Raw genomic sequence first — 18,157 nt, 5'->3', positions numbered from 1 at the left:
TTGGTTCTCTGGGAACCGACCTCGAAGCGTGGACGTCGAGGTCCTTTCCCAGAAACCGACATATCCTATAGCCATTAGCAGTCATAGGATTGCTCCCTCCAACATTCTTCTTTTCTCCTGTAATGTTCAAACAGGCTTCTTATGATGTATTGTCAGAAGCTGCTGTTGCTGTTCTATCTCTTGTGAGGGACCAAGAGTTTAAGTATATTCATCAGCCATCTACAGAATTCACCAGAGCCTATTTGAAACTGTCATTCCTCAGCATTGCAATGAAATCGGAAGGCTGTCTTAATTTCTCCTCCTGAAATTCCATATGATACACAGTCCTTCACCTCAAAGCAAAATTGGCCTGGTCTAAATTATTACTATGAATGTTTAGTGTTGACAGTCCAGTAGTTTTAATCCTGGTCCATTTGAGCCCCAGTTCATATCTTCATTTGATGGAATACATTTTAAGATGCACGAAATAGAACTTGGTTCCCTCATGTACCAATAGCCCAAGGTGTATTCAGTATATTGTAATGGGTTTTCCACATCTTCTTATGCAAGTTTTGAGCATGCCTGATGTGAGATACCTTCACTTTCCTACTCACACCACAAACTTCAGCATGACGTCATGGACAAACCACACCCTAATCTAGGCCAAGTTGGCTTCTCTTGTGATGGCCTTAGGAATGAGACTTGGTACGAGTTGTTTAGAGTAGTTTTAGAATAGAGTAGTATTATGACTGTACTTATTCCCTAACTATGTTTGAATAATTTGCGAGACTTTTTTCTTGATTAGTTGGGCAACAGTTATAGAGTCAGTGGCCAATATCCAAAGACCCAATGAAACTAGTTCCACAGGGTCAAGAAGGCTTTAGACTTGGTGGTCTTGAACAGTAGCCACCCATGCTACATGGCTAGCTAACTGAGTACTTTAAACATAGTTTGTAGGATAAGGTATTAGGGTGGATCAGCTGTCAAAACTCCCACAGGGCTATTGCAAATACCCTTGGGTAACCCTTAATAGTTCTTTGGATCCCTAGCAAATGTGTTAAAAAATATATAGAATTCAGCAAATACCGAGTAACAATTCTGATTATCCATTTTTTCTCTCTAGGAGTGTTTGTGAAAGAAGTGATAAGGAGATGCCTTATACAGGGCCGGATTATTTGTCCATCTAAACCAGCATTGCCTCTTACAGGCAGAGGCTCTCTAAATTTTTGGGCAGAGGTCTTTCCCTTTTAACTGGAGATGCTGTGAACTGAATCTGAATCTGTGACAGATGTGTTCTTGGCTATGCCCCTATGCTGTTCTGTTGGGGGAAAGTGTGCAGACAGATTCTCTGTCATTTCTGTCCATGGATCTCCTGAAAGATCCACATGCATTTTCAGTTTGCCTAACCATTTCCATCTGTATTCTTTTGTGGGAATCGTTTGACAAAGCCATTTGATGCATTTAAATGTTATGCCACTAAGGACTGAGTTGGAATTTTCCTCTTTGAGTCTGTTTCATAATCAGCGGGGGCACTTGGATATGTTGAATGGGCCAAGCATATAATCTTTCAAAAGCAAATTTTGAATAATAGCCTATCACCTAATTTGTGCTTATGCTGCATACTTCTTGTTGTGTTTAACACAGTTGGTCATACCGCTCCCCTGAATATCCTCATTTATTAGCTGACATGGGGGAGGCATAAAAGTATCCTAAATAATTGTGAACTTGTAGCTCACGTTTATTTTTTGGGGAGTGCGTTAAAAAAAAAAAAAAACCTTCATCAGGACAGTCACGTATTCCAGTCACCTTCTTTGCTGAAGGAGGGGATTGCTGCAGCATCTTATCAAGGCCAGCTGTGCAGGGAGGTGCTTACCCCACCCCTTGTTTCATGTACAGAGCACCAACAACCCTCTTCACTGAGAGGGGAGACCCAGAGCACCTCTCATTCCTGCCAGAGCTCTGGAAGGTTCCGTATCAGAGCCTGCGCTGGCACTTGACAAAACTCTCATCGTAGGTTTGTCTGTAATGATTAAAAGGGGGGTGGGGGGCTCATGAACTTGTTGAAAAGGGGTGCCTCCAGACCAGGCTTTTATCATGCCATTGTCCTACCTCATTCATGGAATTTTATGGGGGCAGATCCAGACATTGCTGTCTTCTACGGGGTAGACCTCCCCCGCATTTTTCCCCACCATTACTTCGGTGTTTTTTCTTACCCAAGAAAATCCATGAAGGAGAAAAGGACAGAATAGCTGTACGATGCCTTCTAATTGATAGCGCTAGGAGCCCTCCACCTGGAAGGATGCAAGGAGTGTTGAAGTTTTACAGGGAAAATGCTAGCTATGATGTCTTAATCCTATAACCTCTTTTTCTTTTAAAATCCAAGTATGCAGACCCAGTGGCAGACTTATTGGATCGCTGGGGTGTGTTCAGGGCTCGGCTCTTCAGAGAATCCTGCGTTTTCCACAGAGGAAATTACGTGAAGGATCTAAGCCGACTTGGGCGAGAGTTGAGCAAAGTTATTATAGTGGATAACTCCCCTGCATCTTACATCTTCCATCCTGAAAATGCAGTGAGTAGTAGTAGTTCACAGTAAATGGAGTAATTATTTTGTCTCTGAATTTGTGTATTCAGACATGTGCTGCCTTTTGAGACGTACAAATGTTTACTACTGTACGATACAACATAGTAACGTCAACACTGAGGAGTAAGTGGTATGAAATGGCTTAGGTATTAAGAGGCAGGAGAAGGGTGACTCCTTAGTTGGTGACCAGAACTTCCATGCATTGTACTTCTGAGCTTGTTCTAAAGAGACCAAGTTGGTGACCACGGGAATAGGTTTGTCCTGGATTTTCAGTGCTGGCAGCTCGGTCAGGACTGATAACCACCAAACTAGACAAGAGGTAGAGATCTATGACTGGATATTGCAACTTGTATTTAAAGAAAACAGCTGGGGTTGGGGGTTGATCAGTGTAGCACTAGGAGGATTTTTAACCTAGGGATGGGGAACCTGTTGGGCTACAACTACCATCATCCTGACTACTGGCCATGCTAGCTGGGGCTAATGGGAGTTGTGGTCCAACAGGTAAACAGATAAACTTCCAGTAAATGTCTAAAACATGCCATTATTGAGGCCTGACATATCTCAGAGGAAAGATCCTTTCACAGGATGGACACTGCCATAGCGAAGGCTCATCTCCCTGTTGGTGCCAAACAGAAATCCGCAGGCCGCAGCACAGACAACAGCCCCCCCCCCCCCCCCGAAGATCACAGTAGCCTGGGAGGTTGGTATAAGGGAAAACGTCATGTTCAATGAACTGGATTTTCTGTTTGGGAGCAGCAGTGTCCTCATTAATCTTAGGTATCCAAACCATGGTTTGCATGAGTTTATGGTGAATTAAAAATTCAGGGCTGCGAAGAGTATTGCACAACTTAAGAGCCCGCTTGGAGAGAGAAATGAAAACCTGAATGTACCAGTAAGAGGGCGGATCCTGTTCTCACTGGTGCATTAAGTTTTCCACACACCTCCTGCCTTGCTCTGCAGATGGTGATAGCTGCACTCTTATTATTTCCCCTGTTTCATGCTGTAGTATTGAAAGAGGTTCTGGAGCAGATGTGGGGAATCTTTTTCAACCCATGGGCCACATTCCCTTGTGGGTATGCTTCCAGGTGTATGCCAGTGGGGGCGGGTTCAAACTCCAAAAGTGGGGCCAGAGCCACATACGGAAGCCACTTCTCATCTCTCCATCCTCCCACTTCATCCGTCCCTCCCCACACACACAGCTGGCCTGATCCAAGAAAATAGATGAGAAATGGGGCTGCAGGGGGCAGGGCCAAGGTGGTGCTGCAGGAAGAGATCACTTTCTTCCTCCATGTTGACATGTTGCCCCCTCCCCCCATTCTCACCCATTTCATACAGATCAGTTGAGCAGTGGGAAAAGGGAGACTGAAATCTCCCCGCCACACAATCTCCCATCCCACCCTGCTCAACTGATCCTTGGGAAGCAGCTGTGGGAAGTGGGGGTGCGGGAGGCTGGGCCAGGAGAGTGAATGGGGTTTGGGGAGTGGCCAACAGGCCAGAAGGAGATGCCTTCAGGCCACAACTGGCCAGCAGCCAGAGTTTCCCCACCACTGGTCTTGAGCTCTTTCCTGGGAAGCCCTGGTTCAGTTTCAGAAAATCTAGGAAGAAAGGGAAATAAGGGGATGAGGCATCCAGGTATTGCACAGACAGGAGGAGAAGAAACCTGCACATTGCTCGCTTCAGCAGCCTGGGCACCAATGTAACTCAGCCCAGTATTTTAAAGTCTCCAGTGGTAACTGGGCATCTGCATTTTTCCACCCATGATTAAGTCCATGATTCACCCAGACACACACACACCTTAAATATGAACGATTACCAGAACTGAAGGGGTATGTATGCGAATCTTAGTTACTTATTTTATTTATCAAATTTATATCCTGCCTTTCCACTACAAATGGTGCTCAAGGCAGCTAACAATAAAATATGAGATTAAATACAAAATTATAGTCAAAACATATAAACAAATAAATTATGGTTGTAGGTTAAAGCTTCAGGTCTTATTACAGAATGAATTGCCCTAATTTATACCTTGCTTTCCACTCCCACCCCCCATATCAAAGTGGCTTGCAACATACATGTTGCACATGATGCCCATCAACATACATTGCTGGACATCACACCTTCACTAGGTCCTATAAATCCTCTGGGAGGCCTTGCAAAATATATTACAGGTCTTCTGTTTTTCACATGTTCTGCCCTCATGAGGTTTAGAAGCTATTTTGCTTTAATGTAAGCTGGGATTTTCAGACTACTTTGAGCAGTTGTTTAGTTGTGGAGCATCTAGTTTTACCTTGCAGAACGTACCAAATGTTCAGTGGAAAAATATATATGAATGATACCAAATTGTTAGCTTTTGAAGTTGTGAATGAAATTTCATGGGATTTGGGGCATGGCAGCAAACGGGTGGGGAACGAAAGAGAGACAAAAGCAGCTTCTCACAGGCTGGTGTGGGTATTAGAGCCACCTACTGAAGCACAAGATCTATAGGGTATGTACTGGTACCTTGTTTCACAATATCATTTCTCCATTGCCTCAGCTGTAGTTGTTTGTAAAACACTTGACTTGATCAGGGTGTTTTCATTTTCTTTAACAAAGACTTTTTGTTCAGTGCTAAGATTCTCTTTTGGTTTTAGGTGCCTGTTCAGTCGTGGTTTGATGACATGACAGACACAGAATTGTTAGACCTTATTCCTTTCTTTGAAGGACTAAGCAAAGAAGAGGAAGTCTACACTATGCTTCATAAACTCTGCAACAGGTAGCCCTTCAAGCCTCAGTTGCTGCTTAACTGCAGCTGCTCCAGGACATCCAGTCATACATAGCATCTCAAAGAGGCTGCTCTTGTCAAGAGTTATCACACTCTCAATCTTCCTCTTACAGTGATGTACATGAAGGACAATCATGAACTGATGCTACTCAATCATGGGAATACAGATGCCGTAAGGTGATAAGACTACTTTTTTAAAAAAAAGAAAATTTAAAAGAAGCTATTTTGAATGGGACTGTTTTAATGAATTTCATAAATGGACCGTTTTACAGAACCTGCTTTTTTCTTAAAACATGCCAAAAAAAATGGAAAGCTTGATGTTGTTTCAGCAAGTTGACTTAACCCCTTCCCTACCCAACCCATCCCGCTATGCAGATCATTTTTCCCACTCCACCCTGCTTATAGAGCAGTTGATCTGACTCTGAACTTTTTTTCTTCCATGATGAAGTGCCTTTTTGAATGTTGTTTTGAGATTTTAAAAAAAAATCATTTTTGTATAAGGCATATTTCCAGACATCTTTTAGTCTTGTATTGTTTAAATGCTTTAAGAAGAAGAAAAAGTTGGAAATCTTTTATAGAGCACTGTAATATATGGAAACAAAGGAGAAAGCTGAAAGAGATGATGGTGTTCTGTCTCCAAGATGATGTCATTAGAGTTGTATCGGCTGCAATTGTGTCACATTTGAAAGGTTCAGGAATATAGGAGTAGGGATCGAAGTCAACTGGGTTACATAAAGGTCGGTGACACAGCTGTCTTACTCGTTTGGGTCATGTTTTGCACATAGCTTAGAATATATCTGCATTTTTGATTGAATGCGGCAAAATGGAATGGGATATGCACACAGTGGCAAGTAGTTTCTCAGCACCTTCGGGGGGGGTCTTTTTCCGTCTTTGCTAACGCACAACTGCCAGGTGTTTCTGACGATGTTCCTGATGAGATACTGATAAAAGCATTGAGGACAATGGGTTTATTTATGAAGCTTGAATTCTTTCCTGACAGATAGATGTCTGTCGACCTGTTTGTGAAATATGGGTCCCAAGCCCCGATGGAACGGATGGGAGATAACACACGAGCACAACTTCTCACCCCTTTCAGTGGGGTGCATGTGCAGGAGGTGTTCCCTTTTTGTTGTGCCCCATATGTTTTGTTTTGTTCTTAGCTGCTGCTACTGAAGGTTCACCAAAGGGAGCTGAACCCTGGCTGTTGAACTGTTCTTCGCCACTGTGCCTGTGCTACTGAAACCTTTGTTATAAAGTTGCAAAATATGGGCAACAAATAAAGTGCTGGCTGTTTTTGTATCAAGCCCCATACCTATCTTATATATTGGCTAGCCTAATCAAATGAGGCCTGCAAATTTTTGTTTTAATTGGGGTGATGCGCCCTGTTCTCAGTGCTTCATAGTGAGGGTTTTAAGAGCCTCTTCCCTGCTTTTATGTTTCTTCCTTTAAAAATATCAGGACTGGTGATTCTAAGCTTCCCATGACTAAACATTTTTCTAGCATCCATCAAATCACACCTGGGGTTGATGCCCCTTGACTGAAGTGCTGGGATTATTAGAACTGAAGTTCTCTATATAAAATATGTATTGGAGTTCCCCACGTGTTAAAATCAGACAGCTTTGTCTAAGTTTCTCAAATAGTTCTCCATTACTTGGGCTGTCACAGATCTCATATGCGCCTCCCCCGCCCCCATTTATTCAGGGTAAAAAATGACAGTGTTTGTCCTTGGAACCTGAATTTCTGGTATCAAGAACATCCAACTTCCATAACCTTTTTGAACCACTTGAAGCTAAAAGAGGGTGCACCCAGGAGCACGATCCTTTTTTTGGATGATTTTCATCTCTCCTTCCTTCCCTCCTCTTCTATATCCAAGGCCAGTGTTTGTTTGTTTTCTTTGCACCACCGGAAATCCATAGTTGCTGAAATTAGCCATATAGGACAAGAATTGTCCACAAATGTTTGGTGCTTAGCCCAGCAAACTGTCAAATGCTGAAATGGCTTGTTGTCGCTACTTGCCTTTTATCTAGTTATGGCCAGTAGGAGCCTCAAGGAGGTGAAATGGATATATCATTCTCAGCTACAAACACCTAAGAAGCAGCTGAACGCATTTATTCACAAGAGAAGCAGGCCAGCCTCCATAGGCATCAAATAGGTCAGCCTTCCCCAACCTGGTGCCTTGCAGTTGTGTTGGACTACCAACTCACATAATTCCTAGCCAGCATGGCTGGAATGATTGGAGTTGGTAGTCCACATCTGGAGGTACCAGGTTGGGGAAGGCTGGCAGAGGTTATCACAGGCACAGTAGAAAACAGACTTGTCACTCCGTAGTACAATTTCACACAGTGTTTGCAGATCACTTACAGTGTTGTATAAGCAGTACAATCCCATTTGGCCCCAAATGATAACCCATCCGTACGCCGTCAACACCTTGTTCACCCAATGGAAGCTATTATTACTGTATATTTCATTTGCCAGGAATCTGGCAACACAGAGAAATACCAACAACTAGGGTGTTGTTGTTTTTCCTTTTTAGTTTTTTTAAGTATGGATTCTGGTTAGTCCATTAAGCTTACCTTCAATCAAAGTGTTCTTTAATTTTGTATTTGAACTCAGACTAATGAAACAGTTGTACTGCCAAAGCATGTTCTCTGAGCAGTATTTTTCCACTGTATTTCTGGCCTTCTGAGCCTCAAATATAGTCTGCAGGGAAAAGTATTCAGGTTGTAGCAAGGGCAAGTATGATGGGAATGGTTGGAATTAAGGAGAAGAAAATCACCGATGGTTCTTCTCACTTGTTTTCAACTTCTCAAACTTCCCAGTTGCGAGTTGCCATCATCTTGCCCTTCTAGTGCGACAGGACTTTCTGACAGTTTTATGCTCTCGTTTGTACATAATGCAGACCATTTTCATTCGATGTTCACTTTTTTATAAAAATCAGTGATTTTATCTCTAACCGGTTGCCTTAAATGTCTGTGAATGAATGTTGATTATTAAAAGTGTCTTGTAACGTTGTGGAATCCACATCCAATGGACAATGGAACTTCTGTTTTTGGTTTCTTCCTACTCCACCCCACTCTGATAAACTCTGTGATATTGAAATCTGCTGAGTTCTTGGAAAATAGTGACTTCTTAGAACACTTTCATGACACCTTAAAGACTAAGCTCACTTCGTCAATGGTTTATTTTATGTTCATAGAAGGAGGAGCTTAATGGGAGCAAAATTAGTTGTGTTTGACTGGTAATAGCTCAGACCCATTGCTTGTATTCTTGTGTATTGCAGAAGCTGATATGTTTAAGAGCCCATGAAAAGAATTCAGCTAAACCCCACTTCAGTGTGACATAAAATTGCCCAGCGGGCTGTTCCTAAACCATGGTATAAGGCAGGGATAACTTGGCCTTTCGCTGTCTATAATATGCAGTGAACCTGGGGCAGTTCATTGCTGCAAACCAAAGCTGTTTTCATTTCTGCACAAGCCTATTCACCCTTGTGATACCTCATTGCACCCTGTGTGTTCGAGCTTAGCCAAAACTCCTTGGTCCCTTGTCGGAGGATGCTTCCAGATGGAGGGCTGCTAGTGCTACCATCATTGTGCAGCCATTCCATCCCTTCCTCCTTAATGGATTTTTTTTTCTGTTAAAAAAAGATGGAAGAAGTGGTGTGGAAACACAGGAGGGTTACAAATGGAAGACAATATCATGTGGAAGCACACACACCCCTTAATAGTCTATGTTTGAGGCAGGGCAATTTCAAGATAAAAGCCTTGTCTGACTACACACCTGCTTGGAAGGGGCAGAGCTGATGGCATTCACGATATTCTGCATCGTCAGTGTTACAGGCTTCAGTGAAAGCAGGAAAGATGTCATTCATGGAGCTATGACAATGAAAATAATACTTCTAAAAAATGCCACATCGGCATGTGGTTTTATATAGTGGCAAGTTTGATAGCTCTTATTCTGATTTCTCCATGTGTAGATAAATATACCAAGGAAAGATAGATTGGTGAGCCTGACATTGAAACTCTATTTCAGTAGTCACTGAAGTGTTGCCTAACCTGAAGTTCTATTGTCAGTTGTATGTTGGGTTTCGGGGGGGGGGGGGTGGATCAAAAGGACATGAACTAGCCCATGGGTACATCACCTGTGCATGGAGGGTTCCCATGGACTCAGTAGAGCTCTGTTTTCCCTCCCTACCCTGCCTGCATGTGCAGGCAGTGTGAGGGGGAATGAGATAAATGTGTAGTTCCCATATCCCCATCCAGCCTTTCCTCTCACTTGATAAAATTGCTTGTTCTTTACACCATGAGTAACTTGCACTGAGCAGAGAGGGGGGACTAAATGGGCCCTTGCATTACCTTCATGTGCAAAAGCAGTGGGAGAGGGGAAAACAAGGCTTCACTACGCCTATGGGGATTTTCCTCACACTTGCAGTACAGTGGGTTAGATGGTGCCCAATATAATTTTCCTGTATTTAGTTTTTAACTCAAGCTGAGAGGCAGAATGCCTTGGACATATCAAAAACATCCCACAAGTGTAATCATGGCTAAACTGGCAAACTATGGCTGTGCCCAGAATACATTTTGTCAAAATGAAAAAAAGAAATGTGCATGTTTTTGAAAGGAAGATTGTCAACAGCTATGTAATTGCTACAGTTATTTTGGATGACTCGGACAATTCTATTTCCTCTTGTTTAGCCTTTCCATTGTAACTCTTTTTTTTTAACGAGCAAAGATTTTTCAATGCTGAATCTCTCCATCTCGAACAGTTTTAATTTCTAGTGTGCTCAACCCTCTGTCACTGCATTATTTACAAATTAGGATGATTTTGGAAACAATCGCATCTCAAAGATCCTGGCTTTGTATTGGAGAGTTGCAGCTTGGAAATGTCAGTGTAAAAATCTGTAGTCTTTATATTTTCCAACACATAAAATGCTCTATAGATCTGGTTTTTGTTTTTGTTTTTTTGTTTTTTAAAAAAAAACAATAATAAAACACAAAACCGCACAGCCCTATTGTAAAATGAATGTTTTTGCCTCTGATTTCAAAGGTGCTACAGTATTTCTTTTGAGTGGCTGGGAAGGAAGTTGGGGTTGGGGAATTGCTTGAAATCTTACCAGCTATCTATGCAAAACAAAACAAAAAGTGTCTATTTTTTTCTATTTTATTGTAAAAAAAAAAAAAAAACACATCACTGGGAAGTTTTGAAAGGAGGAATAAGCAATGGGTGAACTTTTTGTTAATATAATAAAGGAACTGTTTACACTTTCTCATGCGTTGAACAATTCCATAGTACTTGAAGAAAATACTGTCATCCAAGGGTTTGCGGGGAGGAGCAAAGTATTGTCTATCAGGAACTGGATGATTTCTTTACTGTTGCAAATAAAAGGTTGTTTTTTAAACAATATTGGACACTTGTGCATGTGATAGTTGGAGGATGGAGGGGATTATTCTGCTATTTTAAAAAAATCAAGCTGTTTTCTACTTTAAAATGGCAGAACAATTTCCCATTGATTGATTTCCATCATTTCTCTGGACTGTGTGGCATCCTGCACATCCTGGCCCCAGAAGTCTGCTAAATAAACCAGGAACACTGGCTTTTTTAGTTGTCCCAGTGAAACCACTAACTTTAAAAACCAAAAATAACAATTTGTCAAAGATCAGCTTGTTTTACAAAGTCAGCACACAATTCTATGCATATTTTGAGAGAGAAAAGTCCTACAACTCCCAGCATTCCCCAGTCAGCACTGCCTCCTGGGGAATACTGGGAATTGTAAGACTTTTTTCTCTCTGAACATGCATAGGATTGCACGGTAGGTGTCTTACAAGAGCCATGTATAAAATGATCCTTCAACATGTGTGTTCAGATCTATTTAGGGAATGTTAAAAGTACAAAAAGTGTGCCAAAGGAGGAGTGGAGGAGACAGAGCTCTCTGAAGAGATTGGCATGATTAAAAATGTAAAATCCTTGTGTCTTTGAGGAACATTTATTTCATCCAAAATGATATTGGTACTATATTCTCTGCACATTCTGTCATTTTCACATTTTCCTTTAATTGTTAATTCAAAGTCAACACGTATTAAAGATTCCTGTTTAAAGCAAGCAGTTTTGTTCTCAAAAAGGACTTTCAGGCTGCATGGCTGCTGGCGCAATAGAGTGAGAAAGAATTCCGTGTGTCCTGCCATCTTTGCATCTAAAAGTTCTGAAAAACTGTTGACACACTACAAGGCTGAGAGAGACGGGCCCTCCTGAGAATGCAAGGTGGCTGTGTGTGTTTTTCCCAGTCCGCTAGATGGAGGAGTTGAGCTAGCCTGAAGAGGTGGAAAAAAAACCTGCCTTGAAAGGCCTTGAGATGAAAACTCAGCTGCTCCTTTGAAAATCTTGTTTTGGAAACTGCTACCGCCCCTTCACCCATCAATGCAGGAAGGAGTGGATTGCATGTGAGCCAAGAGGATGGCGAAAATGGCTGAGAGAAAAATACCCGTTTCTTCAGTGCATTTATATCCAATCTTTATCCTATCATGGAACTCAAGCTGGTTCCCAGGAAGCAGAAGGGGCCTCCCATCAAGGCACTGACCAGATATGAACCTGTTTGGTTGCTTCATCCTTTGCCTTCAAAGGATGCCTTGGTGCAACATGTGTGGCTCTCCAGATGTTTGTGGACAGCACCTTCCCTCAGCCCTAGGCATCATAGTAAAAAGTGAAGGAAGATGGACATTGCAGCCAGACCACATCTGGCAAGACACACATTTCCTAGAATAGGGATGGGCAGAAGATACATCTGGATTGGCGGGTAGATCTTTGAGTGGTTTGCAGTAGATCTGCAAGATCTGACTCTGAACTGTTTTAGCAGAGGCAGCAACAAAATGACACCAGCACCCCCGCAACCCTAATCTTACTGCTGAAATGAAGAAAGCTTTGGGATTACTAGGAGTGGATTTTTGGAGCTCCATTCAGTTCTTGTACTTCCTGGGCTCAGGATTCTTTAATTCTAAGTGTATGTCTTTTGCACCAAGGCTCTGGTAGGTGGATACTGGGGCTCTAGTAAAAGAAAAGGGGTGTGTGTAGGGGGGAGATCTCGCAAGCTTCTGCCCACCCCTGCTGTAGAGAGGCCTTTCATCACTCAGGCAATGTTTTCTAAGCCCTGAATGTTAATTGTTTTGACAGTGTTTGGTCAGTTTTGTTTCACCAGTGTGGTCAGCCTTCTCAATGACTATGCTGTCTGGGAATGATGAAAGTTGCAGTCCAACACATCTGGAGGGAACCAGGTTGGGGAAGGCTGCTTTGTGGCATGGGTGGAGTTGAGCCATAGGATGGGATGGGGAAGCCACTCTCCTTTCTCACTCCATTTCCAGGGACCAGTTTATATATGACTGTAGGAAAACTCCTGCTGGATCAGATCAAGGGTCTATCAAGTCTGGCATTCCATTTCAAACAGCAGCTAGCGATGTGCTTCTGGAGAGTATCCAGAGGTACACTGCCTCTGAACATGGACGTTCCATTAATAGAACAAATCACCAAGTGTCAAAGCTTGTACTCTATTGCACTACTTCAGCTTCCAGATGGTGACTGAGAGGCTGCAGGTTTGGTTGCATATCCCACCGTGAGAAGGGGGGGAAATGATGTTACTGAAAAGCAAATTGCTAGGTGCATTGCAGCCTCTCTTAGATTCCTTGAACGTTGCAATAAGCCCGGGAAAACAAAAATGGCACTTGCAAGACTCGATGCAAAAACTAGACAAAAGGCTAAAGAGAAACTAATTTCATCACTGTTCAAATTTTGCACTGAACTCGATGCGATTCTCAGCTTGAATTTGTTGATTAGTTGCATTTTCTCCGAGTTTACATTTCGGAAACACTTTGTACTAGGAGGAAAAAAGAATAATTCATGTGCTGTAAAGACTCGTGTCCAATGTATGTAAGAAATAGGGTTGTGCAATGTGGTGGGGATTTGTTTTTTTCATTTTTGTTTTTAAAGCCACATTTGTTTGATTTTAGCTTTCATTTTTGTTTTTTCCATTGAATTCAGTGGAAACCCCCTCTGATTTTTATTGCTTGTTAACTTTGGTGTTTTCATTTCAAATGGCTTACCCAAGTAAGCTGCTGCTAAGGAGCAAAAGTCCCTCTTTCCCGTGGACTTTTGCCCCTCGCCAGCCATTTTTAGAGCTCTTGACACTTTTAATTCTCCCTACTGAAATCATTGGAGACATCAGTGTTACCAGTAGTGAAATAGAAGTTGCTGCCTGCAGCCCCCAAAATGGCTGGTGGGGAGTAAACAAGAACTCTTGTTCTAAGGGTCTTCAGTGGGTGGCTTGCTGTTTCTCCCTACCCTCTATTGCAAGAGACAGGGGGGACTGAAAATTCTCTGGCTTGGATTTCAATCCAAGCTAGACAAGAATTCTGCAGCTTCTAATACTCGCCTCATCTTTTGAAGCGAGTATTACAGAGCCCCGAAACTCGTCAGCATCTCTACGTACAACCTTAATGATTGTATGTATTTAATGCTACATTAAATTTCTTATCTGAATTTATTTGACATCCTGGTGGAAAGGGGGGGGGGGACAGTTCTGTGAATCAGCAGCCTGCACTGCTGAGGCTAGATGATCACATGCCTTTTTTTGTTGCAACACCTTTGCTGCATGCCTCACTACCTGTTTCTGGAACACCCAATTTGGAAACAGCTGGAAAGTTTGACATCGCCTGTTAGGCTGGTTGAGCCTCTGAGAATATAGAGCTAACATTTGCTTTGATTTAAGAACTGAGACATGTCAAGAAGAGGCCAGACTGCCAGAGGTGGGCAAGGCAGGAAAGGGCCGAGGCTTCCACGATTGCCCCCACTCCCCCAGACTTGAATGAACTCCATGGGCAGCTCCATAGCCACCTCATACATTCTGCCTGCAGTGGCAAAAATGAGGAGGATTAAATGTCTGTTCGTGGGGATAGACAACCTGGTGCCCTCCAGATGGTTTGGACTACAACTTCCATGAGCCCCAGCCAGCTTGGCCAGTGGCTGTGGCAGATGGGGTTTGTAGCCCAACACATCTGGGGGCACCACATTGGGGAAGTTTGCTTTCAACTGGGCCTGCACAACTCATGAGCCGCTGGACCCAATGCAGCCTGCCGCCATGTTTGCTGGGGCTACCAAAGCCGGAGCTAGTCAAGCCCTTCTGTCTCCTGCGTTGGGTCCCATGGCACGGGTCAGCTTTAAATGCTATTATCGCTCATAGGGGTGTATAAGTCGTCATTGCAAGGAAACACTTCTTGCTGTTGGGTGTTTGGGGTTTTTTTACACATACACACACTTTTTTTTTGCTTCTCTTTGACTTTGCATGCGTGAGGAGCCGTGGAACATTGTCATCGCCGCCTTTCAGTCCCGGTTATTTTGGCTTAAAAAGAGAACCAGGTTTGAAACAGAGTTGATCATGCGTGAAGGTGCACAGAAGAAGGAATATATTAACCTGTCCTTGTTGAAGGATGCTTAAAAAGAAAAAACCCGTGAGCCAGGGGTGGGAAACTTGTGGTGTGGTCCTCCAGGTGTTTTGGACTCCTACTCCAATCAGCTTAAGAGCATCTCTACACCAACCTAAAATCCCACATTTAAAACGGGGCTTTTTGCTTCCGTTTTAAATGCAGGATCACGACAGACTCCCTTTACATGGGCTTCCTTCCCCCCACCCCTTTCCCCCCTTATCCTTCCCCTATATGTTTCATTATACAGCCACTAGATGGCGCTGTGGTCTAGCTCCAATTATCACAGGTTCCCCTCTTTTCATGGAGAGAACTCAAGCGCTGTAATTTGATAGCTCATTATCTCCAATCTTTTTAAAAACAGAATAAAGGCCATTTAGTGCGGGAGTCGCCCTGGAGGTTGACAACATCATCTAAAGGACCCGCAAACTTCCATGAGTAACCAGCATCGGTAGCGGAATAACAGCTACACGTGAAGAAGCCTGTAGCCAGCTTAGCCAATGGTGAGGGATGATGGGAGTTGGCCAAAACATCTGGAGGGCCACAAGTGGCTCACCCCACTGTAAACCAGCTTAGGGTTCCTTTTTGAACTGCTAACTCCGTTTCCCTCTTTGTACGGGGATCTCGAACATTTTCAAATCCAATTAGATGGGTTGGCTGCTACCCATTCCATAAATATCCCGGAGATGAACTTTTAATACCATTTCATATCCTTAGTTGGTGTATATGCAGGGACCTGAATCTTTTACCACAACACTCAGATATTTGACCCAATCAGTTCATACCCGTTTCTCTAGAACCTCGCCTCTCGCAACCAACTCTTTTTAGCACCAGGGATGCAAGAGATCAACATGTTTTGGGTTAAGAGCCAATCTGATGGCTTATGCCCAACCTTCCCCAACCTGGTGCCCTCCAGATGTCTTGGACTGCAACTCCCATCATTCCCAGCCAGCATGGCCATTGGCCAAGCTGACTGAGAATGATGGAAGTTGCAGTCCAAGACATCTGGAGGGCATAAGGCTGGGCAAGTCTGAGTTATGCTAAAAGAGATGTATTTAAGGTTTTGGCAGATGTTTCCCATTGCTGGGCGTTCAGCAACAGTAGACTGAAGCCACTTACTTTTTTTTCTCTTTTCTGGGGCATTATATATCCAGGATGCTTACCTACCCATCCCAATCATAGTTCAGTCTCTTGGCATGAGACAGTAGGTAAGATTGTTTTAACAATCACAGTTTTGCCCTCATTTACAGCGGTGGCGTTTTTCAGTCTATTTCCTCCTCGCTCCCCCTCTCCTGCATCTTCTGGCTGCTATGTTCCTGCAAGAACAATGCTGCTCTCTCCCTTCAAGCCTTGCCCATTTCCCACCCCCACCCGAACTGCAAACACGGTAGCTAGGAAACACTTCTGCAACCGGATCTCCAGTATGAGCCCTGTGTGGATGTTTGTGGGAAGCACCTCCCTCCTTTGCCCTGGAGCCAAGATCATCTTTTACTTTTCTTTACACCCTTCACTGAACCCTAAATATTTCCTGTATGGACTGTTAGTTTTCACTAGGCCACCTCCTATTACAAGTAAGCCAGTTTGCAATTCTATCCTCTTTAGCTACACCCCCCCCCCTCCGAGTATGTGGTGGGGTTGATACTGTTCAACCATTTCAAAACAATGGTAATTTACTCAAACATTTAACTGAGTGTGGGGGGGGGGGTGAGAGAAAAAGCATGCGCATCCAGTCCCAGTGACATATAATTAATAGACCTGAGTTCATATTCCTGCATATCCACACCCAGATGGCAATTGTGTGTGGAGTGAATGTGTGTGTGTTTGTGTGGGGAGAGGTGTCCCACCCATAGCCCCTGAGCTCTGTGCATTTAGCTGCCACACACACACACACACACACACTTCTGAAAAGGGCTTCTTTCTCTCAGCCTAGCCTACCTAACAGGATTGTTGTGAAAGAGGGGCGCCCCCACCACATATACTACCCTCTTCGGTTCCTTGGGGAAAAGGCGTGATACCCAAGTGGTGGATAAATTTAAGCCAGCCACATACCTCTTCATGCTGCTTTTCTTGCTTAAGAGACAGCAGAGGGAACAGAAGGGGCCGTGGACTTTTAAAAAAAATGGAGGGGAGAGGGACAGATGTCTGCTTGTGTACTTGTACAAGTATAAAACCCCAACCCTTAAATTACAGCCTTAAATATCTATCCAAAAGCTAAATTACAGTGTGTTGGGAGCAGAAGAGCGCAGGCCTCCACAGTAGCGGGAATTTGCTTTGCGGGGGGGGGGGGGGAGGGAGAGAGAGAGAGAGAATGGCTGGAACAAGGGAGCCACACCCTGAGGGAAGGCATAAAACAAAACACCACCAAGACAGGCCCCTGTGCAGTGACAAGGGTGTTATTCCCCACACCTCCCAAGGCAAGGAGACACTTCCTGTTAGTTTCTACGCATCATCTTTGGCTTTGCCTCCACAATAGGAAAACCTCCTGTGGTCTGTGGTGCACACCAAGGTATGCAGGGGAGCTGTCAGGACAAGGAATAGAGTTCCCATATTTTGGGTTTTCCTTAAATGTTGCTCGGTTGTCCTCTCTCAGGGGAGCAATTGTTCTGTTGAGCTGTTTCTTTTTCCTTTTCTCTCTTAAAAGTTTTATTGCACTAAAATAACCAATGCACTTCTGCCACTGATATTGTAACACCTTCAGGGGCTGAATAGGGGGTCAACATGAAAACTCTGACAAGTGATTGGCCGACCTGTCCTTATGTCACAGAAGGTCCACACAAGGAAGGCAGAAGAGTCTGAGTTCCTCTAATATCAAAGAGGGGCAAATGCCTCTGTTTTCTTCCCCTTCTTTTGTTGTTTCCCCTGTGTTGGGTTTTAGACTGTAAGCTCATCAGGGCTGGGACCTGTACACTTGTACATTGTAAAGCCCCATATACACTGATGCGCTATGTAAATAATAAATAATCGAAATAGGCTTACTCTATACCACGAGGGAGGTAAAGGACAGGCATGCATTGAAGCGCTGGCAGCATCACGTTCCCCAATGCAATCGTCCTCTGTCTTGCAGACCAGGTATGTAAACAGGTGTGTAAATACGAAACAGCTCCATTGGGTTTTTTTCATTTTTGGTGTTTTGGGGGAGGGGAGCGAATTGCTTGAATGGCTGGAGAAGAAGATAATGAGTCATGTCCAAACAGCACTCTCAGTTTTGCTGGTTAAGAAGAAGAGAGTCCTTTCATTTATTTATACATTTTCTTTTGTTACTTATGCTGGTTATTTACCATAATAAACTAAACTTCCCCTCTCAAAACAGGTCCAGGTGAGGTACATCATTTTTAAAAAATACAAAATAAGTAGAAAAGTAGTATTTTTTTTTTT

General features: G+C 43.4%; 2 protein-coding genes across 3 annotated transcripts in view; both read left to right on the top strand.

The window, feature by feature from the left end:
* CTDSPL (CTD small phosphatase like) overlaps nucleotides 1–10,321 on the top strand; it is a 93,928-nt gene extending 83,607 nt beyond the window's left edge. For both annotated transcript variants that reach the window (XM_084859435.1, XM_084859436.1), the window contains exons 7-8: nucleotides 2,363–2,548; nucleotides 5,191–10,321. In XM_084859435.1, the coding sequence (XP_084715561.1) occupies nucleotides 2,363–2,548; nucleotides 5,191–5,316 (312 nt within the window). In that variant the 3' untranslated portion in view covers nucleotides 5,317–10,321. The remainder of the gene's footprint in view (nucleotides 1–2,362; nucleotides 2,549–5,190) is intronic.
* The window catches only part of VILL (villin like), a 93,552-nt gene that overhangs the window by 2,655 nt on the left and 72,740 nt on the right, over nucleotides 1–18,157 (top strand). The window lies entirely within an intron of this gene.

The sequence above is a fragment of the Heloderma suspectum genome, chromosome 5, assembly GCF_057233095.1.
Source record: "Heloderma suspectum isolate Gila_16-S chromosome 5, 16-S_ref, whole genome shotgun sequence".
Classification (NCBI taxonomy): domain Eukaryota; kingdom Metazoa; phylum Chordata; class Lepidosauria; order Squamata; family Helodermatidae; genus Heloderma; species Heloderma suspectum.
This window is presented reverse-complemented; position numbering and strand designations above follow the sequence as displayed.